The sequence below is a fragment of the Helianthus annuus genome, chromosome 7 (genome assembly GCF_002127325.2).
Source record: "Helianthus annuus cultivar XRQ/B chromosome 7, HanXRQr2.0-SUNRISE, whole genome shotgun sequence".
Taxonomy (NCBI): domain Eukaryota; kingdom Viridiplantae; phylum Streptophyta; class Magnoliopsida; order Asterales; family Asteraceae; genus Helianthus; species Helianthus annuus.
In genome coordinates, this window is record NC_035439.2 from 47,547,275 (window position 1) to 47,565,694 (window position 18,420).

The 18,420-nt window shown below is 37.7% G+C and overlaps 3 protein-coding genes across 4 annotated transcripts in view; 2 read left to right on the forward strand and 1 right to left on the reverse strand.

The window, feature by feature from the left end:
* The window catches only part of LOC110942474, a 33,131-nt gene extending 25,489 nt beyond the window's left edge, over positions 1-7,642 (forward strand). The window contains exon 2 of the mRNA XM_022184250.1: positions 7,529-7,642. Within this exon, the coding sequence (XP_022039942.1) occupies positions 7,529-7,642 (114 nt within the window). The remainder of the gene's footprint in view (positions 1-7,528) is intronic.
* Positions 7,643-8,037: 395 nt separating this feature from the next.
* LOC110939708 (50S ribosomal protein 5, chloroplastic) lies at positions 8,038-9,687 on the forward strand. The gene is made up of 2 exons (XM_022181283.2): positions 8,038-8,212; positions 9,184-9,687. The coding sequence occupies exons 1-2, from the start codon at positions 8,122-8,124 to the stop codon at positions 9,537-9,539; spliced, it is 447 nt and encodes a 148-aa protein (XP_022036975.2). The 5' UTR covers positions 8,038-8,121; the 3' UTR covers positions 9,540-9,687.
* A 1,531-nt stretch (positions 9,688-11,218) lies between these two features.
* On the reverse strand, positions 11,219-17,404 carry LOC110939706 (alpha-L-arabinofuranosidase 1). 2 transcript variants are annotated; one of them, XM_022181282.2, is made up of 18 exons: positions 17,131-17,404; positions 16,553-16,722; positions 16,403-16,457; positions 15,660-15,859; positions 15,422-15,543; positions 14,720-14,867; positions 14,288-14,357; positions 13,752-13,897; positions 13,631-13,676; positions 13,502-13,554; positions 13,282-13,426; positions 13,088-13,206; positions 12,920-12,991; positions 12,725-12,828; positions 12,592-12,648; positions 12,110-12,308; positions 11,734-11,877; positions 11,219-11,573 (listed from the first exon to the last, which is right to left on the reverse strand). In XM_022181282.2, the coding sequence occupies exons 2-18, from the start codon at positions 16,712-16,714 to the stop codon at positions 11,418-11,420; spliced, it is 1,998 nt and encodes a 665-aa protein (XP_022036974.1). In that variant the 5' UTR covers positions 16,715-16,722; positions 17,131-17,404; the 3' UTR covers positions 11,219-11,417. The 2 variants fall into 2 exon arrangements, with proteins under 2 accessions (XP_022036974.1, XP_035831557.1); XM_035975664.1 differs by having other exon boundaries at positions 16,553-16,749.
* Between the last annotated feature and the right edge of the window lie 1,016 nt (positions 17,405-18,420).

Sequence of the window (18,420 nt, forward strand, 5' to 3'; positions counted from 1 at the left end):
CGCGCCTATTGCAAGAGCACCTTATAGATTGGCACCCACGGAAATGAAAGAATTGAGGACACAGCTAGATGATCTGCTAGCCAAAGTTTTTGTTAGACCAAGTTCATCTCCTTGGGGAGCACCAATCCTGTTCGTCAAAAAGAAAGATGGTTTGATGCGTCTATGCATCGATTACCGTGAGCTGAATAAAGTTACAATCAAGAATAGGTATCCTTTGCCCAGGATCGACGATCTGTTCGATCAGTTGCAAGGAGCAAGCTACTTTTCCAAAATTGATCTAAGGTCAGGCTACCATCAATTGAAGGTTAAGGATGAAGATGTGCACAAGACTGCATTTAGAACTCGCTATGGTCATTTCGAGTTCCTAGTGATGCCTTTTGGGCTCACTAATGCACCTGCCGCATTCATGGATCTCATGAATCGCGTTTGTAAACCTTATTTGTATAAATTTGTCATTGTCTTCATCGATGACATCCTCATCTACTCAAAAAGTCAAGCTGGCCACGAGAAGCATCTTCGATGTATTCTCAAATTGCTTCATCAAGAAAAGCTTTACGCCAAATTCTCTAAATGTGAATTTTGGTTACGAGAAGTCCAATTCCTTGGACATGTAGTCAGCGAGCGTGGTATCCAAGTGGATCCCGCTAAAGTTGAAGCCGTCATGAATTGGCAGGAGCCGAAGACACCTACGGAGATTCGCAGTTTCCTAGGTCTAGCAGGATACTACAGACGCTTCATCGAAAATTTTTCAAGAATTGCTGCACCCCTAACTTCTTTAACTAGAAAGAGTATAAAGTTTAATTGGGGCCCTAAGCAGCAAGAAGCTTTTGATATCCTCAAACAAAAGCTGAGCAATACTCCAGTGTTGACATTGCCAGAAGGAATGGAAGAATTTGTCGTATATTGTGATGCATCGCACACCGGTATGGGTTGTGTGCTTATGCAGAGGGGCAAGGTGATTGCCTATGCGTCACGACAATTAAAGGTGCATGAAAAGAATTACACCACCCATGACTTGGAGTTGGGTGCCGTTGTATTTGCACTAAAGCTTTGGAGACATTACTTGTATGGCATTAAATTTGTGATCTATTCAGATCACAAAAGCCTTCAGCACCTGTTCAATCAGAAAGATTTGAATATGAGGCAGCGACGTTGGATGGAAACTCTGAACGATTATGACTGTGAAATAAGATACCATCCAGGCAAGGCCAACGTAGTCGCAGATGCCTTAAGCAGGAAAGAACGAGTGAAACCAATAAGGATCAATGCCAAGAGCATTGAAATCAAGAACAGTCTGAACGAGAAATTGTTAGCTGCACAGAAGGAAGCTGTGTCCGAAGCTAACTATCCAAACGAGAAGCTAGGAGTAACTGAAGAACAGTTATCCTATGGCAAGGATGGAATTCTGAGATTGAATGGAAGGATATGGGTTCCTGTTTATGGAGGTCTTCGAGACGTTATCCTTCAGGAAGCCCACAGTTCCCGATATTCCGTTCATCCTGGAGCTGATAAAATGTACCAGGACTTAAAGGCAAACTTTTGGTGGATAGGCTTGAAGAAGTCTATAGGCACCTATGTAGCAAAGTGTTTGACTTGTGCGCAAGTAAAAGCTGAACATCAAAAGCCATCAGGCTTGCTACAACAGCCTGAACTTCCCGAGTGGAAATGGGAAATGGTGACGATGGATTTCATCACCAAGTTACCAAAGACAAAGAAGGGAAACGATACAATATGGGTAATAGTTGATAGACTGACTAAGTCAGCACATTTCCTACCCATAAAGGAGACTCATAGCTCCGATATACTAGCCCAGTTATTTGTAGATAAGATTGTAGCCCTTCATGGAGTGCCTGTGTCTATCATCTCTGATAGAGATACCAGATACTGATCACACTTTTGGAAAAGTTTTCAACAATCTTTGGGCACACGTTTGAATTTCAGTACGGCTTACCACCCTCAGACAGATGGACAGAGTGAGCGTACAATCCAAACGTTGGAAGACATGCTTCGTGCATGTGCGATCGACTTAGGTGGTAGTTGGGATAACCACCTACCCTTGGTCGAATTCTCCTACAACAACAGCTACCATACGAGCATTAAGGCTGCACCTTTTGAAGCTCTATATGGTAGAAAGTGTAGAACGCCCCGTTTGTTGGGCAGAAGTTGGAGATGTCCAGATGACAGGACCTGATATAATATTTGAAACAACGGACAAGATTGTCCAAATTCGTGATCGATTGAAAGCTGCCCGAGACAGGCAGAAGAGCTACGCAGATTTGAAGCGTAAGCCTTTCAATTTCGAAGTAGGCGATAAGGTATTGCTTAAGGTATCACCCTGGAAGGGGGTGATGCGATTCGGTAAGAAAGGCAAGTTAAGCCCGAGATATATTGGACCTTTCAAGGTAATCGAACGTGTCGGATCGGTTGCCTATAAATTAAACTTACCGGAAGAGCTTAGTGGTATCCACAATGTGTTCCACATCTGTAATCTGAAAAAGTGTTTCGCTGACGAATCACTGGTTATACCACATACAGATGTACACATCGACGAGAGCTTAAAGTTCATTGAAAAACCTGTGTCGATCGAGGATCGACAGGTTAAGAAACTTCGCAGGAAGTATATACCGATTGTGAAGGTAAAATGGGATGCCCGTAGAGGTCCCGAGTACACGTGGGAGGTAGAGTCCACGATGAAAGAAAAATACCCTCATTTATTTCAATAAATCTCGAGGTCGAGATTTCTTTTAAGGGGGTGAGGATGTAACACCTCGAAATTTTGCGTCCTATAATGTATTGACACGTGTCATAAGTTCACACGTGGATATAGATACTAAATAAGGACTAATGTTGACAAACATTGAAAGTATGTGAATCCGAGGGTTTAAAATGTCAACGAGGGATAAATATACTGTACAGCAACCCTAAATGATGCTCGTACCTTCAGACGAATGAATCATGGATCGTACGAGACGAAATGCGGAAGTAAGTGAGAGATTACAAACTACAGGGGTTAAATGTGTCAACATGTTTAAGTTATACCTCTGAGTGACCCTTTAACAAACCCGAGACTTTGTAACAGTAAATTACGCTCACTAGAATGTACGATATAAATTTCGCGAAGTTCCGTTTTAAAACGAGAAAGTTATGATCGAATTCGTTAAAAGGGGTTAAAAGCGTCAAACATAGAAAGTTATGACTTTTCGGGTAATAATAAATTAACCAAGGGTTAATAAGTTGGGTAAAAGTTCCGAGGCCCTTATTCGTAAATAAACGAGGCCCAAAACGCAAAGTTACCCCTTCGAAACCCAAAGGCCAAGTGCAATAATTAAAAAGATTTGAAAATCTTGAAAAACAAGTCTCAGGCGGGCCGCGTTAAAGAATCAAAGGATCTTACGCGGGCCGCATTGTCAGTAAAGATATGGGCTCTGACGTATGGATTCAGGCGACCCGCGTAAAGGTTGCATGATCCTTAACGCGTCCCGCGTCAGCCCCCCAGATGCAGAAAAGTCGGACAGGAGCACTGTTTGCTGTTTTAACCGACTTGTGAAGCAATTATGAGAGCATGGGCGCCCCCTAAACGTCCCCTAGCACTCAGGGACACTTGGTGATCATCCAAGAACACTTGTAGCCTTAGTTGTTAATGATCTAAGGTGTGAAGTTTACTATAAAAGACCATTTAGTGCACCATTGTTCTTCACACCTTCAAACAACTCTTCTGATCATCTCTGGAGCTCAAGCATTCTCTCTAAGCTTCACAAGTCGTGCATAGGACTCTTGTAAGTGTGTTTAACCCTTTGTGGTTTAGTTTTTGCATAGTTATAGCTTAAAAGTCAATCTGTCGTAACTAACGATTGACTTAACGGTTAATCACAAATGGTCCAGTGATTAATCGAAGTAAAGGTAGTTATATGTTGGTAATCATGTGGGCTTTAAACCCCGAAAAGGGCACCCTCTGATTCCCACTCTAACTAGTCCGAATGTCGAGTCAAACTTGCCTAGAAAAAGCCAACAGAATGCTAATTTACAATTTTATGCATAATCAGTAATGTAGATGGCGTGTAACCTGTTTTGACACTCATATAACATGATAATAAGTATATTAACTAGTCTAAGCTTGTTTGATCCGACCATTGACTATTTTGACCCGGTTCGGAACCGAAAGTCGCAAAGCTTTGACTTTTTCTTTGACTTCATTTAGATATGCCTTAGGACTCTCTTAGGACCAGGTTACATGATGGTATAACCCTCTGTGACCGGTTCGTTGTTTGTCCGAGTCGTTCACACATTTCCGTTAAAAGCTCAAAAGTTGACCATAACACCCTTTTTACTTTAAAACGAGAATTTTGGACATGTGAAAGGACAATAACCTTAGTTACTGATTTCTAAGCATGTCCCTAAAATTTCACGTCAATCCGAGGTATAGAATAGGAGTTATGCTAAATAGCGCAATTACGGAAACTTTAGTAATTAATCGGCGCAATTAGCATAAAGCCTATCTAAACCCAAATTTCGACACCAAACCTTTTACACACTGATGTAAAATAATATTTTGAGATTTGAAAGATTTTTAATTATTTTTAACCTGCACATAACCTGCGGTTATGGCATCGATTCGGTAAATACCGAATATACCCTTTTCGTACATAACTTGAGTTCTACATGGTATTTTGACCCGATTCCAGTTGCTACTGATTTAAAATAATAAATAAAGTATTTTGGACTTTATAAACTGTTCGGAAAACTCAGATTTCCTGTAGAACTCGGAAACCTCTTTTATAATCTTTAAAATGACCAAAATACCCCTACGGGGCGTATATTGGATTTAAACTCATTACGGGCATTATGGAAGGTATCCTACTGATACCACAACCTCCTTAGAGTATATTAACTTAGGAAACTTGTGTAGGACTCTTACGGTTACCCGTTACGCCTTTTTCGCGCACGGTTCGGTTTATGTAACTAATTTACATAAACTAGCCGAAACGGGTCAAACCTTATCGTTTTTACTTCAAAATCCAGAGTGTGGTTATATTACCCATATAAAACAAGTCTTCAAACCTGTTGGGTCCAAACCACATTCCATTCCCGGTTTTCGCCTTTCACGCGATTAAACCGTAGTTATCCTTTGAAACTGACCGGTCTAAGCTAAGGCTAAATTAAAGACCCGTTAGGATTCTAATAGGTTGTTATAAACCTTCGTTCCAGAATAGGATACCAGTAAAAGATACTTGCATTTGTTTGATTGAGGTTATTACTTGCTCAGCTAAATACTTTTAACTTATTTTCCGTTATACGGGCTTGGGTTACGGTATATAAAAATACCGCTTGGTCGGGAAATTGACCCCAACTCATTAGTAGTTGGGTATTATCAATGTGACCTGTTTAAAAATTTGTTTTGTTGGCTTTACGCCGTTGGGAGCTTAATGACCATGTCCCGGATATCCCTGGCATCATTTTACGAAATGGCCACGACCTCGACACACGGGTGTAGGCGTACACCCGACAATGTGTCTATATTTATAAAGGTATAACCGTTGGTTTTCCCGCCATGGCTTTATGCTTTGTGGCGTGTCTATTAACCTTAAACCCGGCACGACCCGGGCGACTGAACGCATAGTGAACATGTAATTCTTTTACAAGATTAAATTGATTAATTATCCCAAGTTATAAAGAGTTTGTGCCTTGTGCATTCAAATCAATTTTATTAAACATTTTACAAAAGTGTCGGTTGAATGTATTTACCAGTGTAAACTGACGTATTTTCCCCAAAAGATTAAATGCAGGATCTACACGAAATAGGCTGGCCACTCCTTAAGCATCGTTAGAGTCTCGTAAGCTTGGGATGCCATATCTGTTGAACAATATTTATATTTTTATTTTGATCCCCCTGTGGATTTATTTCGACTATTCGTGATACTTGGATATTACAATCGATGGTTGAGATATAATCTATCATTATGCTTCCGCTGTGCATTTAAATATTGTGTGGTTTGACTATATTGTTGCCAACTACGTCACGGTAATCCTCCACCGGGCCCACCGGTGAAACTCGCGGAAATCGGGGTGTGACAGTGACATAGATTGCATGTGAAACGTTATGAACGAAAACTGATTGTGTATACGTGCATACTATAGGACTTGACTGATTACTTGTGAGCACATAGTTTAGCATACCGAGCAAACCAAGGTGAGTTCACACTTTCACAAGGCATGGGATTCCCAAGGGTTGGGAATGGGTAAAGGATTTAAACTAACACCGCGTGATATCCTGGTTTGGAACACGTACACACCCTCTTAATTGAAGGGTGACAACATGTGATAAGGATTTAATTGGAAACTGCGTGATCTCCTGGTTTGGAACACGTACACACCCTCTATACTGAAGGGTGACAACATGGATTCTAGACCAAAACTCTATCATTAAGTCCCTCATTTTTATATCGACTTAATCGTCGGGCCAATGGCGAGCGGGTCATTAGTTAGATAGCGTTATTTAGGTTTGACAAGCCTCACACCGTGCCGCAGAGGACGGGCGTGAACTAATGGATCTGGGAACTAGTCAATGATGATAGACATTGACGTCAGGGCACCAACTTATTTTAGTCAGTGGTCGATATGATAAACAGGTCTAGTGATTAACATGGGGAAACCCCCACCAACTATGGATATGTTTGGGAAACAGGGTAAACTGATTAACTTACAACTTACAAATGAACTCCTGGTTTTGAAACAACTTAACAATGAACACCAACTGTGAACTCGCTCAACTTTGTTGTTGACTCGTTATTACATGCCTTGCAGGTCGTTAGGTACTTCTGGAGCTTGCACGGGGAGGCGTGATCGTTGTGGGATATGGATTGTTATGTCCTATGCTTAACATTTGAACTTTGAACTATGTTTTGGGTCATTTAAACATTACTATGCTTCCGCTGAATTTCTTAAACATGTTTGGTTTATTTTGAAACACCAATTATATTGGGTTTGGTTTTTAGTTACTTGATTGTTATGTTCAATATGATTGGTGGCTTAATCCTGGTCAGTCACGCCTCCAAGCGGTGATACTCCGCGAGTGGATTTTGGGGTGTGACAAAGGTTGTGACTTAGACTCCGAAGTATGTTGTTTCTTGAAACTTAAATTCTTCATAGTTGGTTATCATCTAGGGTTTAGGGTTATGAACTTGATCAACATTTTGTTAAAAAAAAACTAATGATCTAAACTTCTTGTTGTCTAAGGGGCTGTTTGGTAGCCTCTGAATGGTCATTAAGAGGCTACCTCTTAATGGAACCATTAAGAATTTTACCAATGAGAAGGTAGAAGAATGTGACATGTGATAATTTACCATTCAGAGGTTACCTCTTAACCATTTAGACTTTAGGTTACCTCTTATTCATTCAGAGGTTTTAAACCATTAAGAGGTAGCATCTGAATGGTCATTAAGAGGCTACCAAACAGCCCCTAACTTTGTGAAAGTTTACTACACAATGGTGTGAAACTGTGAATTGAGTACAATTTCTTTAAAATTTGCAGGTTGTCATAGAATCTCTATTATGTTGTGTCACCATTCAAGGCCTCATATGTGGTGGTCGTGGTGGTGCTGCGATTAACTGTGGTGGTGGGGTGCGATGGACGATGGTGGGTTAGGGTGGAGAAGGGGTGGTGGGTGCGTTGGAGAAGATTTAGGGTAGCTGAAATATATGGGGACACAGGTTGAATATACAAGAATTTGTGAGAGTATGTAAATGATATAGGGATGTTAATGGTGTGTGAAATGACGTTTTTACCCCATGGCTGTTAGTTTTTAATAGAAAGAATTAACCCAGTTAGCTGTAGGGACTGAATATGTAGTCTTTTATAAGTATAGGGATTCAAGCTTCCAAACATTTCAAGGAGAGACTCAGGTTAATGTTGCCCGCCTCTTAACCATATGGAAGCAAATTACACTTTACTAAAAAAATTTAACTTGTTACAGGAGTTAGTTACAAAAAAAATAATAATAATAAAATAAAATAGTACGGCATGACTAATCCAACCCGATGTTTCACCAATCTTATCCTTTCCTCCTATTTGAAGATCAAGGCTATCCAGAACCAGGAGCTCCTCCTCGACACAACACAAACACAATGGTTGTTCTTCATTTCACTCCGATTCCGCCAACGCTTTGTTGTCAATCACCGTCGTCCCGATTACCCTCTGCTGTTACTCTCAATGCCTGTAAGTTCACCTCAATTTTCTCTTCTTTTTATCTGCAATTTCAATTCTCCCCTTCAAACACAATGCTGATGATTCTGCTTGGTTTTTGTTTTTGTTTTTGTTTTTCATTTCTGTGGTCGCAAAGATGAAGTGGTTGTAAGACAATGTTTATGAGCACCAACTGTTTGATAAAATTCCCCCTTTTCATCGTTTTTTTTATATTTGATTTATTGCACTTGTTCCACATAAACAGTCAGTGGAGGGTTTTCTTTTTCACAATGATTGTTCTAAAAATATTAACAAATTAACAAAATAATAAAGAAAGAACAAGAGGAATATTAATCCTTCTGTTGTCACTTAAGTCTGTTTGTTGCATTCTTGCCATATGCAGTTTCTTGATTGTTGGATTTCATCAGCCTTTTTGTTGCCAAAAGCTACTGTTTTCGTTTCAATTATTATTAAGGCCTGTTTTTCGTTTCAGTTATTCGTAGTTTTTGGTTGACTGAAAGGTAAATGGTGAAATCCTTTGATTTATACGCCCCTTACAGATGCAATGTAAGAGGCAACAGTGACAAATCATAGTAAAACAACATGCTTCAAATTGAGAGTCTCTGAGGAGGGGGCAGTTAAGGTGTAAAATAAATACTATATGCTTCAACTAAACCGAAAATGAAGTCAACCCTAGTAACCGTTTGTGTGTGTTTTTTTTTTTTTTTGTGAAAACTTGTGTGGTTGAGAAAAATATCAAAAGAGGAGGTTGTGTTGTCCAAAAACTTAAGTATGTTTGTGAAATGGTGGCGAATGATGTGCTTCTTTTCTTATTTTTCTAGCATAGATATTTGATATGTAAATTCCCTTTTCAAAAAATGTGGTTGCCGTAATGATATGGTTATTGTAATGATATGCGTAGCACATTAACAATCCATGGATGAAAATAGCGATGTTTTTTTAGTTACAACTGTTTTACTAATGTAGTTAGTTGCATGTGGTAGCTTTAGTGCGTGGGAGGAATTCGGTTAATGTGCAAACCGCACATTTCAATGGGGTGCGCATTGAAGGAATCAAACAAAGAGGTTCAATGGTTGTGAAGGCGTCTGCAGAAATAGACGGTGCAGAGGCCAATGATCTTCCCTCAGAGACAAAGGATGAAAGCAGCAGCAGCAGCAGCAGCTTGTCTGTTGAAGAACTTCCATTGGAGTCGAAACTTGAGCTGAAACTGCAGCAGAAAATGAAGATGAAGCTGGCTAAAAAGATCAGACTTAGACGAAAGAGACTCGTTAGGAAACGCCAGTTGCGGAAAAAGGGTCGGTGGCCGCCTTCTAAGATGAGAAAGAACAAGAATGTATGAATCATCCATCATCTGGGCAGTGTTGTATGTTTCTAGTTTTTTTCTTTTCGCAACTAATAACGATTTTGGACTGTCGTTTGCTTGCTTTTTTGAATACTAGTATTTGCTACTTTTTTATTTAAGGGCAAAAAGTATTTGCTACTATAGATGGAAACCCTTGTGTGGTTTGGTAGTTTGATAAGTGTGAGAACCCTCATTGGGAAACTTACATCCCCCACCAATACCTTTATAGCCTACTGGCAAGTGGCCTTTTAAGGGGTTTATTAGTAACAATGTTTTAAAAACCGGTAAATACCTGCCGGTTATACCTGTATATAAGGTATTACCGTTTTCGGATGTAAATCCGATCCGAAACACCCTGGTAAGTAGGAGAAACGACATCGACTTTGTATCGCCGGTAAAATCCGCTACACCGGTTTGAACCGTTATACCGGTACCAGATTAGGTCTGTTTTTGGGTTAGGATTTTACTTTTTATTGGTCCGTCTCCATTAACCTAACGACTTAATATTTTATCTCCATCGATCAAAATTCAAAACTTGCTTCATCACTCCATCATTCATGACTTGTTCCAGACTTCCATCACTCCATCATTCGATCAAGATTTACATCTTCATCCAATTTTGGATTATTTTTTTGAGTTGATGTTGTAATTTATTGAATTATACAGTTAACTAGTCAACCCGGTTAAACTGTCCGGTTCAACTGGTTAAACCATTTTTGTGCCTAATCCGGTATGATTAAAAAACCGGATTTTAAAACATTGCCAAGTGGTGTTTGGTGTTAGTGGGTGAAAAAGTGCATGCCACGTCAGGGCTATGATGTGGAGCTTTCACTCACTAACCCATTAATTGGGTGTGTGTAGTTCACTGGTTTTAGTTTTTTTGCCAATCGTTAACTAATCATCGTTTATCATTAATTATTATTTACTAGGAAATAATCTCAACTTTGGCCTATTGGCCGAGATTAATTCCAACTCAGAAAATGTTTATAAAGAATCTCAACTTTAACACATTTTCTTCCGACGATCTCTAACCCGGTTAGGTTTTTTTGACGTTAACTACTTATATGACCAAAAAAAACATAAATATCTTTTAAATCTATTTCCTGCCCCACTCCATTTGCGCGCGCATACACACATACAATTGAGAAAATGAATTTATTAAAATTGACATTCAAAATTGTCAGGCGAATATACTTACCCTTATCTACGTTTTAAACAGTTTAGAGAAGATTGTACAAAGGGATGGGAAAAAAAATAGATATTGGTGCTGGAAAATGTTAGCAAGCAAGGATGAGGTTATCTCAAGACATTTGGGTAATTTAAGGCATGTTGTAGTCTATGAACAAAAATGTTATGCCTTCCACGTACCATGTTTTCTTTGTCACATACCACACTTTCCATGGATTTAATCACTATGATCTACCACTTTTTTCTCCTACATTTTGGTAATTACTCACCAACTTTAATAATTATCATTCTTATAGATGAACATCAAGAATTACAAGCTTGTTTTGCTTATACTCTCTAAATTACATATGTTATTACTATATTTTAAGCGTTTTTACACAACTAAATCAAGACTTAGTTGCTTGTCATATTTTAATATATTATTTGAAGGTAACGGAATGACAAAAGAACCGAGTGCATGTAGTACCCATTACACTATACACGATATCAAGTAGCAAGACACCGCCAATAGCTAAGTTGGGATTGTAAGGGATGCATTTGAGTTTGTTGTGGAATGTAAGAACCTATGTCTCACATACTTGTAAAAAACCGGAAAATAGCATGGAGAAAAAAAAAAAAAAAAAGCTTTATTTATGGCTAGGGTTTGACCACCTGGCTCGATTTATTAATACGAAAACGAATACATAGTTACATCGAGGAAATATAGGACTTGTCTTCAGTTGTACTTGTGATCTCTGCAATACCCGATTTCATTAATACGTCAAAACAAGTTAAAGAATGTGGAAGAAGAACCACATCCATATTCCTTCCCGCTTTCTCAACTAGGCTTGTAACCGGTATAATCTGCATGCATCCAATGCCAATCATAAAATATGATTGTGGGCCAAACTGACCCGACTCGTATAAAAGTTTAACTCGTTATGACCCCAACACCAACACGGTTTTACCCAACCCGCCATGTTGCCACCTCTTTGGATAAACGAATGCAAAGTAGGTATGGTACCTTTTTCGGATTTGCAAATGAATTTTCGTCTTTGACGTTTGCTGAAGTGAGAACAGTTTGTGTTCCAGAAGTGTCTAGTAAGTTAGGATCCAACCCATCAATCAATATCTTTAAACTAACTGTGCTGCTCCCAAAGTTTACAGCCTAAAAAAAGATTATATATCACCAATTATTCCCTTAAATACTTGTTGTAAGTAGGATGCAAATTAAACCCAAAACATTCGGGATGGGTTTGTGAGTATTTGACCCGGTAAGGGATTCGTTCTAAAAATTTTTTGCGAGTTTGAAACGGGCATGGTATTAGGCGATACATGCCTGATTTACCAAACCCACGTACCCGCATCGAAACCGGATATATAGACTGCATAAAATCTACCTTGATTCTCAGGTTGTTTTTCTTAGAAAGGGGATCTTGGAACACAATAGCAGAAGCCGCAAGTGTATTTGATGCATTGGCTTGAAGCGTCGAATTAAGAAGAGTTGCACCGTTCGAGTCCTTAAAGAAGTGTTGCATCCAATAACTTGGTGTCCCGTATGATTGTGAAGAATCAAAAACGATTGCATCTGGCTTCCACCTTATTCAAAGAAAACACTTCCATTATCTCAAAATTCAAAGCATTATTATTGCCTCATCCTCCACATAAAAGGTTCAACGTTAGATTAGGTAAATGTGTGCTTTGAATTAAAAGATAATGCATGAGATGAGCCTTTGCGTTTTGAACTCATAATAATCAAATAATGAGTTGTTATATTCTTGTAAAAAATATTATATATTGTTGATAATCATATTCTTGTGAAAAATAATATATTCAAGAAGAAATTAAAAAGGGAGAGACAATTAGGGATAAAAAACCATACCGCTTGTCATTAGTGTTCACAAACAAAGGTGCATAACTAGCCATTTCAACAATATCACTGCAATACAAATAACATCTATTGAAACTTCGGTTCTTGTAAGAGTAACACACACATTATGTTTGAAGTATTGAACCTGTTCTTTTCCAAGCCAATTAAGAATCCAGCTTCAGCAAGTGATGCTAAAAGACTTCCTAAACCAGCGTCATCTCCAGTCACCGCGTACTCGCTCACAAAAGCCTGAAATAACTCTCACCACATGCAATTTCTGATCATGATTTTCACTTGGTGAATTTATTTATTATAAATTAAAGAACACAAAGTAACAAACCTTTGGACCAACACGTGATGTACGATCGAAGGTATTAGCCATAGAAAATACAGTTCTTGCATCACTGTAAATCTAATTAAGCCAGATTATAACAAAAATCATTAGAAAACATTATATATTATTTGGAGTATAAACCCATATAACAGAAAGGTTGACGGTTAATCTTACATGAAAATCGTACATGTCTGCTGGATGATCCAATTTTACACGTGATCCATCGCAGTTAGAGATCATTTTGATGTCTGGGTAAGCTTTTCTTATTGCAGCATAAAACTGGAGGTAATTTTCTGGTTCAATTTGTTCATAATAAATCAGATCAACTTTACAGCTATAGTAATATCAAAGAAATCAAGCATACATACCACGGTAATATTTCTTGCCACAGTCCTCATTCCCAATAGCAACATATTTCAAGTCGAACGGATCTGGGTGGCCCATAGCGGCTCTAACAGATCCCCATGTCGAATTGGAATCACCTCTAGCAAACTCTATCCCATCAAGGGCTTCCTGAGTGATATAACTTATTTGTATATTATTAATCACTTATAGAAAGACAAGGGGGTAATTGTTAAATATACTTACTTGCACAAAAGGCATGATGATAGCGGGATCAACGGACTCCTGATGACTGATTCCTTATGATTCCAAAAGAAAAGAGGCAAAATTATCATTTAATATGCATACACACGTATATCTAGATATCAATATTACCATTGTTGAATACCCAAATTGGTGCTGCACCTAAATCCTCAGCCAACTGCGATGTTTATTGTATTTGATGAGAAAAAAAAATAGTGTTTAAAGAATGGTGTATAGGATGCTAGTTGGTTACCTGGAAGAACTCATAGTGACCAAGGCCATCATCAGTCCAGTAAAACCATACGTCACCGAAGTGACCGGGTCTCTCCTCCCATGCTCCAACAGTTTCTTTCCACCTAAACGCGTTCCTTAGATACTCTCCTTCAACAAAGCATCCACCTAATCCCAAATTATTTCAACCAATTTACTGGGAATGTCGTTTAAACAATGCACATGCACCATCTATGACAAATAATAGGGTTGTTAACTGGGTGGTGACTTGAACCTGAAAACGACACGATATTTATGTGTTGACACGAACACACCTGTTTAAGACAGAAAACTTTTTTTTTTCTTAATTAAGTTTAAACTATAACATCTGAGGTTTCATCTCTTTTAATTATAATTTTTGGCAAAAGATGCCCAATCAGTTTAGGTATGTATGACATAAACACATTTATTAAAAGAATTATAAAAGTAAACGAGTCAGCCCGCAGCTTAGTTTCGTGTTAGCAATTCACACCCTTAACAAAGAATGTTAACAGCTAAAAGCATAACTAAAAAATAAACCTGGAAATCTGATAAATGCAGGCTTCATATCTGCAACCATCTTAAACAGATCATTTCGAAACCCATGACCCTGTTCCAACCAAACATTCCTTTAGAAATAAAAACTGAACATATATATAAACTTAAATGGTCAGCAATTAAGCTTTTGACACCCATAAAAAACTAATCAAATATTGATGATAAAACTGAATGATGATAATAAACATGTAAACACAGATTACCCTTCTTTTGGAGTTAATAAGCAGATAGTTTAATTTATGAAACATGTGGCCCGTGGAGTATAATTACTATAATAGGAAAAAAAAAAACAAAACTATGGGTAGACATCAGCAAAGGAACTTTTGGTAACTTATATTATATTTTATTTTTCAAACATTCAGAAACTTGCAAGTACTAGTGTATAATATATGAAGAGATTAACGGAGATTGCACCTTGTACGTATCGGTGGGCATTAATGAAACTTGATCAAACCATATGACTCCCTTTTTGTCAGTCTTCAACTCTAATCTACCATTACTATTGCTTCCTTTTGCTTCCAATTTCGTTACAATCTTTGTCCAATTTGATACATCATTTTTTCTGCAAATGCTTAATGTTCCTTTGTTAATAAGTGCTAGGGGTGGGTCACAAGTTGAAATGTTTATGGTTAGCTGGATTGACCCGTAAACATAATTTGTTCATTTTTTAAAAGCGTGCTAAAAAGCTAATTTATTACAAAACTAATATTATATTTCAAAGAGTAAATTACGATTTTGGCCCCTATGGTTATATCACTTTTACCCCAAAAAGGAATCTTTTAACATCTGAACCCCCAACGTCTTTTTTTCTAACCCTTTCGGACCCCCAACGTCTTTTTTTTCTAACCCTTGTGGCCCCTAAAAGTAAATGGATGGTGTTAGTGTTAGGGGCCAAAAGGGTTAGAAAAAAAGACGTTGGGGGCTCAGATGTTGAAAGATTCCTTTTTGGGATATAACCACAGGGGCCAAAATCGTAATTTACTCTATTTTAAAACAGAACGATTCAAGAGGCTGTAAGCACATAAAGTACACTTTGGGGATAACCATAACCACCCAAAACCAACCCATTCATAAGTAAATGGGTAGCTATAAATTATGTCGAATAGTACTACTTACATGATGTTTGTAGTAGCTAGTGGTTGCATGCCAGTGGAATCAGTCAGTGACAAAGACATGTTTACCGATCCCAAAGATCGAATATAGAAAACTAAATTGTAGGTCTTCCCCTTTTCAATATTCTGGAAAAGAGTGAATCGGCCACATAAGTAGTGAAGTTAAAAAAAAAAGAAACATATTACTTACAAAAAGGTGAAGCTGCAATCACTAGAAGAAAAGCTATATAAATTAATGTTACCATTCCCCAGTAGCCAGGGTTATATATACCAACACCACCGAGCGGACAATCACCGTCACAAACCACCTCCATCCGAAGTGCCATGGGATTTCTCTTGAAGCATGAGGAAGCTTCTGTTGATACCTTTATCAATGAGTCATTCCCAATTATTGACCATGGATCAATAATTGATGGAGAATGATGTCCTCCCGATTCAAAGCCTAATGAAATATCAACTAAAAGTCAATTAACAAGTAGACTAGAATTTGTAACAACACAAGTCAAAAGTATCTTAGAGAAAAGAAATTGATAATACTGCAAAAGAAAGAAGATATATGAACTCTAAGTGAAGAGCAACTAAGTTTGACGACAGTAAACCTCCATTCACCCTGGGGTATAAAGGGAAACGTTCAAATCATTAGGTCATATGAACTTAGTTCTAGTAATATCGGGTGGCAATCGTGTTTAGTTTACAGGTTCGGGAACACGAACACAACCCATATATACATTCGTGTCAAACACATCAATCTGTAACCCTAACTCAGCTTATGAAAACCACTTATCCAAACTAGTCAAACAGATTGGCAAGTGACCTGCTTAATTTTAGTACAACCCGAACAAGGCGCGTTTAATAAACGGGTTACACATGTCAACCCAAACCACTAACCAACCCAAAACTTGGTATTTTTGTATCGTGTCTGTGTCCTGTTTCGAGGAGTTGCCACCCCTACAACTCAATGTTGCATTTATTTTCAGTAGTATACCTCTGTTGCTTACTAGTTCCGCCCACAGCCCACCTGCACCAGCATGGTTGATCTCCTGCATGACAGAACACATAATAAACAAGCATGGAATTTGAATTTCAAAACTTGACAAAAAAAAAAAAAAAAAAAAGAAGACGACGACGACAAAACCTCAAAGAAAACACCAAAGAGGGTTTCGGGCATCTTCCTTATTGACCCATTTACAACCAGCAATGCATTTGTATCCCACAAAGTAGCAGAGCATCGAAACACAAGACAAAATCCAACTAGAAGCCCAAGCATGAGAACACCAAGATCACTTCTTGTACCCATTGAGTGGCCTATTTAAAAGGATAATTTTAGGAATTCTGTTAAATGTTTAACAACCAACAATCAATCATGATCCTCATCTTTAAAATACTATTTATGGAATCAAAGATAACCATCAAGTTTTCATACCACTAGAAAACAAAACAAAACATGACATAACCAAACATATAGATTTGGTATCTAATTGTCATAAATCATCCCCTTTTCTCTAAACTTAATGAACTCAAATCAAGCTTTTAAAGTCAAAAGGGCAGCAATAAACACCTTAGAGAAAGAAATGAAGGGACAATTCCAAAAGAAAAAAAAAAAAAAAGTCAACCTTGATAAGAAACTAATTTGAATTGGGAAAGTCCAATACACAATCATAAGAAAGATGAATCAATCATTTCATTTAAGGCAAATGGATAGATAGAACTTACTTGAAGGAATGCAGAAAGAGAATTGCAAAGAGGAATGAAGATGGTGGAGCTTAAATAGCAGAGGAATTGAGTGAAGTGGTCGACAGCAGTGGTGTGTTGCTTAACAATGATTTCTGGCTATGATCGGAAAGGGTAAAACGAAGGGGATTGTGAAGAATCCTTCCTATATTTGCATATTTCTTTGCTTCAACGTAAGCAATGTCTATCCCTTAATTTAGCAGAGATGCTTTGGTAAGCCTTGAAAGCGTCACCAATCCATTTTACACGCCTTTTATTTTCGTTTGAGTATTATCTAAAACCGAGACCATAATGGTAAATAGACGGGCAAAAAGTTGCGCTGTTATCTCATTCTGAATAGCAAACATTATCCTATTAAACACAAAATTATGCCCCTTCACATGCATGGTGTTACTGTTTACCATCTGCTGAACCCGCTTAAGGAACCACACCCTAACATATATAATTTTATAGAAAAATTTAAGTTACTTGTATGAATGAGTTTTTTTTCCTAGGTGGAAAAGCTATTTATCAAAATGTGTATGAATGAGTTTTTTTTTTTCCCTTAAACTAGTGTTGGTGGAAAAACTATTTACCAAAATAGTGTTCATTTGAAAACTATTTACCAAAATAGTGTTTCTTATTTATTTTATATTTGTCTTTTCTTTTTTAACCAACATATTAAACTTTTTTTTTTATATTTCTGTTAAATTAATAAAGTGTCTATTCTTTTATTCTTTGAATGATGTTTATATTTTATTATAAAATTAATAAAGTATCTATGTTATTGGAGAAGTGAAGACGTTAAGCCACCTTTGGGTTAAACATCGTTCTAAGCAAACAAGTCTGGATTGGGAAATGTGGAAAGGATTTAATTTAGAGTAAATTTCACTTTTTGTTCTTTATGTATTATCTGAATTTTGAAATGTGCCCTTTAAAAGTTTTAATCTCATTTTATATCCAAAAAACACATGTTTTATATCACTTTAAATCATTTGCACCAAACTGAGTTAAAATACTCAATTAAGTTTATTTAAGGCAAGGGTATTATTGGTATTTCTACAAGAGAAAGAAATGCAGAACTTGAACCCTAATTTTTTTGTCTAAAACAATCAGGAGCTCAGAAGACCTTTCTGAGTTCAAGAAGACATTTTCAATTCAACCAAAACAATCAACAATCAAACTCTCAAACCCTAACATCAGGAGTTCAAGAAGACCTTTCTGAGTTTACCGAATCCCTTACTCGCCAAATCTGGGGCGTCGCCTCCTTTCTCGCCCCTCCACCACCACCAC

Bases quoted from the DNA above. Each gene is read 5' to 3' on its own strand.
- LOC110939708 (XM_022181283.2), top strand. From the start codon at position 8,122: ATGGTTGTTCTTCATTTCACTCCGATTCCGCCAACGCTTTGTTGTCAA. The intron at 8,213-9,183 runs GTAAGTTCACCT...TGCATGTGGTAG, and splicing joins TGCTGTTACTCTCAATGCCT to CTTTAGTGCGTGGGAGGAAT.
- LOC110939706 (XM_022181282.2), bottom strand. From the start codon at position 16,714: ATGGGTACAAGAAGTGATCTTGGTGTTCTCATGCTTGGGCTTCTAGTT. The intron at 14,868-15,421 runs GTAAGTAGTACT...AAGCATTTGCAG, and splicing joins CTAGCTACTACAAACATCAT to AAAAAATGATGTATCAAATT. The intron at 13,677-13,751 runs GTAACCAACTAG...TAAACATCGCAG, and splicing joins GTCACTATGAGTTCTTCCAG to TTGGCTGAGGATTTAGGTGC.